Source organism: Tetranychus urticae, chromosome 3 (genome assembly GCF_039701765.1).
Source record: "Tetranychus urticae isolate SD_2017Ah chromosome 3, NJAU_TeUrti_SD_1.0, whole genome shotgun sequence".
NCBI classification, from domain to species: Eukaryota; Metazoa; Arthropoda; class Arachnida; order Trombidiformes; family Tetranychidae; genus Tetranychus; species Tetranychus urticae.
Genome location: NC_142960.1, coordinates 20,559,422 through 20,571,934, shown reverse-complemented (window position 1 = coordinate 20,571,934; position 12,513 = coordinate 20,559,422). Strand labels below are relative to the sequence as shown.

The window sequence follows — 12,513 nt, the reverse complement described above, 5'->3', positions numbered from 1 at the left end:
AGTAATATCGACAGGCAAAGTATCGATACTTTTACTCAAAAAAAAGGTATCGGGGAAACACTAGTTGTATTGTCTTATAAGCTTGTATTGTTTATTGATTGTTTTTGTTAATTAATAACTTATTGTTATGTTATGACATCTGCAGTTATCTAGCGAAGTGGTTATATTGTGTCTCTGGTAATTAAATTTTCATTGAGAGGAGGTAAGAAAATCAAATTATTCATTGTTTCTTGCAAATTAAAAAAACAGCTTTTAGTTTACTGAATATTTCTTTCTTAAGACTAGGTTGACTATGAGAGACTACTGAATTTGAATTCTGTATTTTATATTTCTGGTATTCATCGTGGATAAAGATTAAATTTCCTGGTAATTATGGTGTTTAATTTAAAACAAGTTGAATTGAAACAATATTCACGAAATTTCATTAAACTGACTGGTCTTGACCAATGATGGATATGAAAAGAGTTGAAATTGTAATTTGCCAAAAGATAGATTCAGACGATCTCTTTGTATCAAGATAATTAGTGGATTATTGATGGGCTAATGATGATTATGATGGCTCATGATGTTGATGGCGATGATAATAAAAGAGTAACTTCAATCACTTACGGTTGTATTAGCAAATACAAAAAAATCTCAAGGGATTAAGCAACCTCGGATTGAGTTGGTGGTGATGATGATGATGAATTGGTGGAAGACAAGGAGAAGAAAATTTGGAACCATGAAAAGAAATAAAAGTGATGAAGCAGAAGAGGAATCGACAAAAGGAAATTAATGATGCTGTGAGTATCTTCAGATTAACCACGCGACTTTTGAAACAGTTTAAAGATCAGAAAAGGTTTGATTTTTTTGCTAATTTCAATCAGAATAAGTTTCTTGTTCGAAAGCTACTCAATGATGAAAAGATACGCTAAACAGCATCTTAATGAGAGAATATTAAATTGGAAAAGTAAATCAATTTAAACCTTTTAAAATCTTTACTTAATTTTAATTGAGCTTTAATTAAATATCTAACTGAATCTTTTTTTTCATTAATTTCAGTGACTTGGGAAATGCCTTAATATGGTTTCACATTCAATGTTTAATCAATTGTTTGCAGCTATCATAAATGGGAAAGATGTTCACTCATGATGTTGATAGTGATGGTGATGATGGTAATCATGGCGTTTGATTTAGAGATCTTGATTGACATTAATTAAGTTAAAGGAAAATAATCAACTAACCCAGAAAATGAACCTTAAAAACCTTGAAAAGCCTTCAACCTTTACTCTCTTTGCCTGATGTAAATTGATATTTACAAGACCTGGGTTTGTTGATGCTGCCACATTTTAAACAATTTTTAATAAACCAGCCGATTGTCAATCAATGCTCAATTTGGCCCAATAATTTAATTGAATTTACAACGGCATAAATAATTGAATTTGAACACAAACAAACCAGTTAGCAGCTGAAAATGTTGATTATTGCAAGTGAACTTCAAAAATGAAAAACTGGTAAGTTTAGTATTGTATAAATCAAAGCATAAACATTGAGGCCCTATTTATTTAAGTATACTTTATGTTGCTGGTTCACTTCTTTTGTACATCAATTGACTGAACTAATTTAATAACAATTTTTATTATTTTATGGATAAATAATTAACTTACATTACTTAATCAAGAATTGCTTGAATTTCCTTATCCAGAAAAATATTCAAAGTCAAAACGGGCAACTCAGGAAAAGGGGGACCAACAAGATTAACTGTCTAACCTGATGGTACTTGGATGACTCAAAGACTTTACCACTAGTGGGAACCCTTGGTGTGAAAGCTGCCTTAATTGTGATTAATGTCTTGTCCATATGATCAGTTCCCAATAATGTCCCATAATGAAGTCAATTTTAATTGCAAATAACCTGATATATTGTCATTAATAGTGTTGTAATTCAAATTATTAGATACTTAACCTTTTTTTTCATTACAAACAAAAATTTGTTTACCATTTTTTTTTCTCTTCTTTTGCTTCCTTTTTTGATAGATCCTGATCATGATTGGAAGTAACAGTTTAATTCAACTATATCAACAGTTGAACGTGATTAGAATCATCTTGTGATGTTTTGCAGTTCCCAAATGGTCGGGTTAAATTTGTTAACGCGATTTTCACTTGATTCGGGGCTGGACACAAATAAATCAACGTAAATTAACCTTGATTCTTGGCGTAAAGTAATTTAAAAAATTACTATTTTCAACTCAATGGACAATTTTATACCCAGAAATTGATTGTGAAAAATGTTCATTATCATCTTCCATACAATCTACTGTTATATTGATTTTAATTGAACCATTATTCAACTTAAACATGACGCAAGTAAACATAATTTCATCACATAATTTTAGTTAACCCTTTTTGTGCTCATGTTTTATAACGTCTTATTTCTTAGGTCATCTCAACACCTCAAGTTCAAGCGAATTGAAAACTCAGTATAACTAATCGATGAACACGAAATTTTTGAACGATTCAGTTCAACAAAAAGAGTTGATTTAATGAGTGAAGATTTACCCATTAAAGTAAATTATGGATTGTAATACATTTAGCTTCCAAAATCTGGTAAGTCTCTCCATTTTTAATTTTTGATTTGAAATACATTTGCAACCGCTATAAAAGCGATAATTAAAAAAATGAAGCCATTAATTTATTATTAATCTCTATTAATTCAGGAACCAAGCAAATTGCCTTGTAACTTGTAGTCAATTAACAGGATTTCAATTAAAGCCCTCCACAACAGGATTTACTTTCACCTTTCACCCAAAAGTGTTTATGGTTTGCTAATATAAAACTTGAAATCACGATCTTAACACAGTAATCATTAGGATAATAATGATAATGATGGACCACGGAAACAATTGACCTTCCAAGGATGCATACCATAACCAGCCCAAATTGCAGGATCTACTTATTTGTGGTACCAACGGATCATTCATCAAGTTTCAAGTTTCAAAACTCTAATTACAGGTTATCATGAGTGTGTTAATCTGTGAATAGCTAAACTGACCATTATAATAATGAAAGAGACAACAATTTGCAATGAAGATGATCATGAACCTTTTGGCAGAAGGAGAAGAAGATTTAATTTTAAACAAGTTTCATTCATCTGCTAATCTTTTAATTGAATCTTTATCCCTTTATTAACCTTTACAAAAACACTGAGCAAATCCCATGATGATAATCTTACATTGTAAATTAAATTACAATTTTCACTATAATCAGGTTTAAATGATCATCAATTGCAAGTTGATTGCTTGATTTATAATTTCAATTTCAATTCATTATCCATCGTCTAAAACATTATCACTAATACCTGTAATCTCAACTCAATGTACTCAATGTATTAATATCAAACCTTCAACATGATATTAATAGATTAGCTTTTCGCACAAGTCTATTTTAGCTTAGCTAAAGGATTGTACCTTTTTTTATTAAGTGTTAATGGGCCAATGATGAGACAAAGTGTTATTTACCTACATTAATAATCATTAAAATTGCCCGATAATCAAGATGAATAACCATTTTTATTTCGCCTTGTCAAATACACTCTGAAGAGTCACCATTTTGTTTTGTTTTATTTTGATCGCATTTTTGCCATCATCATTTTGTTCATACTTAATCATCGCCAAATATGTATCAACTTCACCATTAATTTAATCATCATTTAGATGTCCAATTTAGCTGGAAAACGTTGAAAAGGTTGAAAAACAAAAAGCCCAAAATTAAACCTTTACCAAGACTTGCAATTTACATTTCAAGTTTTGTTGTTTTTTGCGTTTCCATGTTTTTTTGCTCTTAACTTACTGGTGATTATCATGATGGTGATGATAATGATTAACTTGAATTATAAATATTTCCATCTTAATAATAATTCATCATCTTGAAAGGTCTGGACATAGATTCATCATAACTCATTGACTTAAATATTTTTTTGTTGTTTCTCCAGCTTTTCTGGCTTGTAAATCTGTCAACTGGAAGTCCTTTTTTTGTGCCTTTTATGTAAATACAAGAAAGGCTAATCACGATGATAAACATAATCATGACCATTACAATTATAATCAACTAATTGTAAATTTAAATGAAAGGGCAACTCTGACAATGATTAACAAGTTAAACCTTTCAATGGTTTTAACCTTTGAAAGCTTCACTCAACATTGTGATTTCAATCAATTGCGTGTCTATTAATTAGATTATTATCCGTTTGACCTTTCAATGATTTCATATCATGCAATTGAAATGGTCAACAATATCAATTTTAACCTAAAAGTATTGATCAAGTAAAAAAAGGTCAACCAAATGATTGATTTGACCTAAACACAGTACATTTGAAATAAGCTACAAAAAAAGGTTCAATTGTAAGCAAATTTTTCTCTTCATCTCTTTTTAAATTCATAATTTAATCGTATTAAATTGTTACCTTTTTTTATCCCTTTATAATCATCAAAAATGTTATAATTAGTTTGAACATGAAAGAGATGAAAATTTAATTTACTGATTAACACACAATTTTAAAACATTTCATATGCAAATTAAGGCTAAATTTAGAGCATAACAAATCCATGTTTACTTGATTCCCAGTGAAAACGGAACACAAGTTGAATCAATGAAAGTCAATGAAATTCAATCGATAATATTAATCTGTTTTCTTGCTGATAGGCCAAATCAGGCTTTCATGTCTTGAGTCCTTTGTGATTTAATGTAATGTTATAGCAAAAATGACAGTGACAATGTTAATGATGATGATTAAAGATGATGTTCAATTGATCTTCATTTTAAGACACTGACCTAATCAGTTTGGCTAACAAGTGATGATAATAGCCTTAACTAAAGCTTGTTCATCTTACATCTGTTTTGGGTTCAATTTTGATTTTCTTGTCCCATCAAACTTTCAGCTTTCCCGTTGTTTGTTATGGGACATTGTCAACACTTTGATACATAATAACATCAAGATTACTCTGTTAACATTGATAAACTGTCAACAAGATTCATTGAAAGTGAACATTATCTTTTTACAACAATAAATTACAAATTATCCAAAAATTGATCACAATAATAACATTTGCTAACAGCAAGAAAAGGATGAAAAGACAAAACAAAATCTGGTAAAAAACAAAACCCAAATTAACCAGACCTTACAAGCTTCTGTCAATATTCATTTACACCAATTGTTCAAAAAATATTCATAGCCATCTTCAGCATAATCTGGTTAAGCCAAAGGTTACAATTATTTCAACCCAATGGAGTTGAGCTTGTTGCATCAAAAATGCTCATCAAGGCGACTTTTACGTTGAAAGATTGTCATTATTGTCTAGGGGAAGGTTGGAAATAGTTTGACCTAATAGAGTTGATCTTGCTGCACTAAATTCAACGCTTATGTGGGGTAATTTTCACGCAATTTCATTCAATTTATTTCTTCATCAATCTCATCTTCAATAATAGGAATCCTCCTGGAAACCAAAAGATCTCAGCATGAAAATTATTCTCGGCTCTGTTCAATATTATTAAAATTTCCGTGAGAATCTTATTAATATTATTATGATGATAGTAATAATAATAATAATAATAATAATAATAATAATAATAATAATAATAATAATAATAATCAAAATGATGATGAAAAGCAATCAAATGAAGGAAGCTAAAAAAAGATGACTTTAGTCAAGTGACAATCCATTGATTACTCGTTTGGGTTTATTATTTTTGATCTTTCAACTTTGCATTTCCATTAAAATTACCTAGAGTGGGCTTGAGATGTACACTTAATTAATTAACCTTTAAGCAATCAATTCATATTTGTTTAACTGATTTGTTGAACCACAAAAACAACCAATTTTAAAACCTAATCTTGATTTGACCTGAAACCGGCAACTGTAATGTTTCACTTGAAAAACAAATCAAATTTATCCTCATTTTCATTTAACTATTTGCTAAATCATACTTTACTCATCTTTATGCTTAATCATTAGTTTAATTTTCTTGATATAATCACTCATATAAACAGTTATTAATGTATATCATATTTAACCATTTAGGATTATCATTGTGATCAGTAAATATCTTGCATTTGGCATAAGCCGTAAGCAACTCTGATAATGAAAGTTTCAAGAAAAATGTAAATCTTTTTCTTCATTTCATCTTTTTTTTCATCATTTCACTTGACATTTCAATCATAATTTCAATTGACATTTATATATTAACTCAGTTTATCAGTATAATTACAAGCAATCAATGATCATCAAGTAAATCCATTGGAATGGATAAACTTGGTGAAAAGACAATTGAAAAAAGTGGAAAAGTCTTCAATGATTTATGTTCACCTTAATGCGTTGACTTGGTAAAGTCCACTTGAAATATTAATTAAAATTCATTCATCTCTTGAATTATCGTTCATCGCAATCAATTTAAACAAGTTAACGTTAACGTTAATGATAAATTTTTGTTAATTATTTTAACTAATACATTTTAACCTCACCTCTTTTGCTTGCTTTACTTTCCAAATGCAAGTCACTTTTACATTAATCACTTAAATCATCTTATAATCATTTATAACTTATTATTTGTTGTTTCATTATCATCTTCTTCATGATTGTTTCATCCTAATCTTCATCATCCACCTTCTCATCATCAACCAACAACATGAAATAGTATCATGTTTTGTAATTGAATGAAAATCATTTCGCTGGGTGAAACTTGAAAAAAAACAAGATGAAAAAATGCTCTAATCAAGTGTTTAATTCATTATGTTGATGGAGAAATGGTTAAATGCAAAAAAAACGTTGATTAAAATCCATAATTGTACAGGAAAATGATGTTCAGGTTGAAGAGGGTTTAAAGTTGAATCTAAAGCTTTTCATCAGTTTATTAAGCAATTTTAATGTTCCAGTAAACATGCAATGATCATGGCGTATAAAGCGGTTATAATAACTTGAGCAAAGCTCATTCTGAACCGTAAAGCCTCAAAATAGGAAAATGTAAAGTGAAAGTGAATCAGGTTCATTGTTCAGTCAACAATTGAAAATTTAGTGCTTTAAATGAGCTAAATCAGCCATAATCGGTGATAAAATGAATTTGATTCTTATAGACATTCCTATTTTATTTGGCTATTTCAGAAACTCTCATTTACCTTAATTGAAGAGTCGTAAAGATCGTCTTTTATAGCAAATTATTTGCACAGCTTTTCACTTCTAATAAAAGATTTTGTTTTATTACGCTCTTGGTAGAGACATCTATCGGGCAATTTTGTTTCTACTCAATTTTACATCTTGATTTGTTATTTTTTAAGTTTAATGATAACAAGATAAAACCAGAATTGTTTTAAATAGATTGTCGCCATCTAATGTTTCAAATACTCAATGCATGCAACTCAGAATTTGTTGATCATCTGAAACTATGTTTATTCATTGGTGATGATGAGAATGGTGATATTGATGTTAATGAAGATGGTGAGGATAATTTAGTTGATTTTGTTGAAGATGAGTAAGATGAAAATAAAGGTACAAATGAATTAGTTGATGTTGGACAGCGATGATTATTTAAACAATAATGTTGATTACGATAATCAATCAATTTAACTTTTACATTAACTACCTTCGATTAATTGTGATCTTTTGAATGCCTCCTGAACAATGAGTTGCTAATTGCTGCACTGGACTGAACATCTTTAACATCAGAAACCAGCAAGAAAAAATTGAGTGATAATGAAAATTGTTTGTAACTACCAAGACTTGATCCAATTAAAATCGGTTGATTTTCAATTTAAAGTCAATCTTGTTGACCAATGCGTGTTGCTAGTAAACTGTGTCATTGGTTAATTTCAACTGATTCTTGGCTTCTGAAAATTGAAATACAAATAGGAATAGTAAATGAAAAAAATTAAATGCTTTTCCAGATAGAGTTTTGATCATTTGGATAAAAATTAAACTGCTTGAGTGTTGTCAGATTAACATTAATTTCACTCTCATTTCGGTGCATTTCTTTTGCTAATGAGTGCACATTAGTTCAGGTCGAAGGTAAATTTTTTTTTCTTGTACCGTTATTTTATTTAATCTTCTGTCTTTGATTATTTACAATCAAGTTTTTTCATTGACAATTGATTATTTGATGAAAGTGAAATTTTTATTTTTTACAGTTTAGTTTATTTTCGTAACACTAGAGATCAGTGTAACCGTTGTCGGTTATAAACCGGTTCTTATTTTCTGGTTAGGTTTACTATTTTCACTTTTCTATTCCGTAACGATGCCTATTCTTTTTTGCTTCATTATTTTTGTTTAATTGTAAGTTTGTTGATTTATTGATTGATTAGTATTGTAGAGGACAATTAAGTGAATCTTTTTATTATTTAGTTTTCTACCTTTCCTCTATATCATTCTTCCGTCTTGTCATCTGTTTACAGTTGTCTATTTGTCTATTGTATTGTAAAGTGTCAACATCACACATAGATATTTTACTTACACGCTCACAGAAACACACACAATCAACCAAATGGCTTTCTCTCCTCAGTGCTGGTTACTGACCATTGTTGTATTATTTGGTTTTTGTTTAGTTAATAATCAAGTCTCTTGTCGTAAAGGTAAACTTATTAAGCTGAATGAAGACAATTGGGATGGGTTGTTGACAGGTGAATGGATGGTTGAATTTTATGCTCCATGGTGTCCAGCTTGTCAGTCATTGGAACCTCATTGGGAATCTTTTTCATCTTGGAGTGATGAGCTCAATATTAAGGTGGGCAACATTGATGTTACTGCCAATCCCGGTTTAAGTGGTCGTTTCATGGTTACAGCTTTACCAACAATTTATCAGTAAGTTTTAATCGATCTTTTTGAATGGTTTGCACTGTCATATGTCTGTTTCTCTCTATGATACTGATTCTATTTTTCAAATTTTGGTCATTACAGTGTTAAAGATGGCCAGTTCCGTCAATACAAAGGATCCCGTGATACCAATTCTTTCGTGGAATTTGTTGAAGAGAAAAGATGGCAAACTTTAGAAACCATTTCCAATTGGAAGCATCCAAGCTCAATCCAGTAATTTAATTTCCCTAACTTTACATCTCTCTTTCAAATTTCCTGTTTTATCCATTCTGCAAGGTTTCAAATTAGAAAAAATGCTTAACTTATCTAATAGGAAACTCATATAGGAAATGTCTTTACATTGTTGGCGTGAGCAACATTTTCCACGCGTTTTTTAATTTTAGTGCGACATTTTCAGATTTTAGATTTGTCTTTTACACAATCTATCGTTTTCTATTGACTTTATCTACACTTTTTGGACTATTCTTTCTATTCTTTTTATACTTTTCCGCTGCATCATTCATTCGTTTTAACCATGAATTTTTTTTTCTAATGTTCAGGATGTCAATTGTTTCACATTTTTTCAAAATATCTATGGCCTTGAGAGCTGTCCATAACCGTCTTGTTCAAGACTATGGCATTCCTTATTGGGGATCATACGTTCTTTTTGCGTTAGCAACTATCCTTCTTGGAACGATATTAGGACTGGTAAGTTTATTATCATTTAAATGAAAGTCGAATATTCTTATGCGACGTGTCTTGTCAATACTGTTTTTTATCTATAGTTTGATCAATCTCTTGCAATGTAAATCCCTATTCTGTTTATTTTGTTGAATTTATCATCTTCTATATCTATCCACATCTCTTTTCATGCCAGCAAAACTTGTGGCAAATCATTTTAATTATCATTGTCATCACCTAAATTATATCCTTTGTTAACTGTTAAATACATGTATTTTACACGATTCAAACAAATCAAATATTTTATTTTAATTGATATCTATTATTTTCTTTCAGATTATTGTTTGCATCATTGATATCTTGTTTCCATTTAAACACCCACCCAGTGGCTCGGACTCGCCAAGAACTCGAACCCTTGGAGAAAAAGAAGATTTAATTGAGGACGTCCAAGACAATAATCTGTCCAATGATGAAAAAGAATTAAGAAGAAGGAAAAACGCACAACAGAAGGGCGACTCTGACGAAGTCGAATCGTCCACTAAAGAACCGGAAAGTGTAAAAGAGACCAAAGCTGAATGAAGTTAGGTCAGAATTATAGTTTTATCGATGATCTTTTGTCATAATATTTTTATTTAGAATAAAAATGTTTTTCGAAAGATGATTATGCCATTAAGTGCGCTCCATCAGACAAATAAATTCTCACAATGAGACTCATTTTCCCAATCCTGGATTTGTATTATGTAAAAAAGCTATGTATTGCAACAAACGCATAAAAACATAATCTTAAATTTTCCGATCATTCAAATTGAGCTATTTACCGAAATCAAATTAAATGTTTTTTTCTAGCTAACATAAATTGCAGAAAAGTTTATAAGATTTAAAAAGATGTAACTCATACACTAAATTGTCATTCCAATTACACTGACATTGTGAGTTATCTTGTATGTTATTTTCAACTGGTCTCTCTATCGACAGTTTAAAATATTTTTTCAATTAATCACTCCTTCCTTTGAATCAATTTTACATCCGATAACCTAAATGTATGCGAAATTTATGATTACTCAGTAGTTGGACTTTTTCCTTGTTGTCATGACAGTTCAGGTTCCTTACCTTAGATTGATTAATTTTTCCAGGAAAAGCTCAATTGTTAACTCACCATAATCTTTATTTACTAAGAGTTTTGTTTACTCATTTTACGAAAGTTCATTACTATAATTTATATTCTTGAATATAATTTCTAGATGTCATTTCTCATCTTAAACAGAAAAATATATCTAAATCAATTATGGCTATTTTTAATTGTAAATAAGCTTCTAAAAATATACAATCCATAATATTAAATTATACTTCTATTCTAAACGTCAGAATAAGTGACCCCGAATAAAACTAATTTGATTCTTAAGATTATGAAAAGCTTAATTAAGCTGTTGTCGTTTCTTAATAAAGTACAATTTATTCGTCCGACATTGATGGTAACAGGTTTAACAAGCGCACTCCTGGCAAATTTTGAATCCTTTTTGGCATAGTAGCGGAGAAAAGAAGCGTTTGTCGTTGTCCTTTAAAGAACGAGAAAATGGTTCTTACGTCTTCTTCAAACCCAGAATCAATCATTCTGTCGGCTTCTGTCTTCTAGTGTTGGGTTTTGATCAATCGAAAATCGGCTACTCTATTTCAGATCGATCAAGAAAATGAAGAGATCGATTTAGTTCAGGATATTTTCTCGGTGCAAAAACTTGTTCCAAATTTGTTTTTTTTTAATAATTTGACTAATCACTCACTCAGAATCGCCAGTTTGGATCATTTAAGGCTAAATTTAACTAACAATGTGTTAGTCAATGATAGATTTAAGGACTCAAAGTGGGTTTGAGACACTGCAGAAAATTGGCGCCAGATTAAAAAATCTTTTACCTGCAATGTTCAATAACAATCCTAAATCGGGAAATCGACTTTATCGATTTTAATCGATAAATCGATCTACTGAATTTTTCAGATCGGAAAAACCGATCAAGCTTAAATTGCTCGATCGGCCAACACTACTGTCTTCTCCATCAACCAAAATGTGATACCTTTTCATGAGCCGAGTTTTTCTCATCTTTTTGCAGTTAACAATCCGATGATCCAAGCGCTTCGGACTCGCGCTGGAGTAGGCTTCGTAAATTGTCACAGGATTCCGGATGTGGTGGACCCCGATTTTTGGATTAAGTTAGGTGCCGTAATTAGCAGATTAAAGCACGGTGGTCTGGATGCAGACGATAAACATTCCGATCCACAGCAAGGAATTTTGGTAGTTGGCGATTTCAATGCTGATATTACCCGAGATACGAATGGGAACGAACATGATAGGAGCCTATTAAAAGCCTACTAGGAGCCTACTAGCCAAAATTATTGAAATCTTCAAATTGAATACGGTGGATATGACACCAACGTATTTCAACTCAAATGGAACTCAATGCCGATATGATTATATCATGATAAGTCAAAACTTATCAATTTCAGACATTGAGGATACGACAGAGAATCGTGGTACCAGCGACCACGTACCTATCATGTGCCGACTCAAAATTAATAACTCAGCCTTGCAAAGGATGGGATCAAATTTGAGAAACTTAAAATGGGTTGCATTACTCGAACCATTCAGAAATTATTTTTATCAAAATTTTGTATAATAATTTTGTATTTCGATAAGCAAATTAAAGTTTTTTATTGATCATTACTTATATTCCCGGCTCAAAAGATTTACATACAGTAGAACCACTGGCAATGTACTCAACATCATCTATCCAATCAATATTTGTTGATTTGTGCTAAATTGGGGAGTTTTAGGAGGTTGAAAGTCGGACCAATTAATCTTAGTCGCGTCTAGTCTAGACAATGTAAACTTAAAAACATAATTTTTAATTTTCTTTTCAAATAAAAAGGCAAGTTTATAATGTTTAATATTTTTCTTTATTATTTACAGCTCTGCAGTATCAATAATTGAAAATTGAAATGATTTAAATTGAGCAAGACTTTGAGAGGAT

General features: G+C 30.5%; 1 protein-coding gene and 1 long non-coding RNA gene across 8 annotated transcripts; both read left to right on the top strand.

Moving 5' to 3' along the window:
• The first annotated feature begins 38 nt into the window (after nucleotides 1–38).
• Nucleotides 39–3,532, top strand: LOC107364748 (uncharacterized). 7 transcript variants are annotated; one of them, XR_016199996.1, is made up of 7 exons: nucleotides 39–202; nucleotides 286–838; nucleotides 1,042–1,493; nucleotides 1,685–1,918; nucleotides 2,016–2,345; nucleotides 2,419–2,585; nucleotides 2,696–3,532. It is a non-coding gene; the product is annotated as an uncharacterized LOC107364748 (long non-coding RNA). The 7 variants fall into 7 exon arrangements; XR_016199998.1 differs by having other exon boundaries at nucleotides 281–782; nucleotides 2,016–2,341; XR_016199995.1 differs by having other exon boundaries at nucleotides 281–838.
• A 4,710-nt stretch (nucleotides 3,533–8,242) lies between these two features.
• On the top strand, nucleotides 8,243–10,349 carry LOC107364732 (thioredoxin-related transmembrane protein 1). Its single transcript, XM_015932170.3, has 4 exons — nucleotides 8,243–8,821; nucleotides 8,918–9,046; nucleotides 9,373–9,520; nucleotides 9,830–10,349. The coding sequence occupies exons 1-4, from the start codon at nucleotides 8,505–8,507 to the stop codon at nucleotides 10,070–10,072; spliced, it is 837 nt and encodes a 278-aa protein (XP_015787656.1). The 5' UTR covers nucleotides 8,243–8,504; the 3' UTR covers nucleotides 10,073–10,349.
• The last annotated feature ends 2,164 nt before the right edge of the window (nucleotides 10,350–12,513 follow it).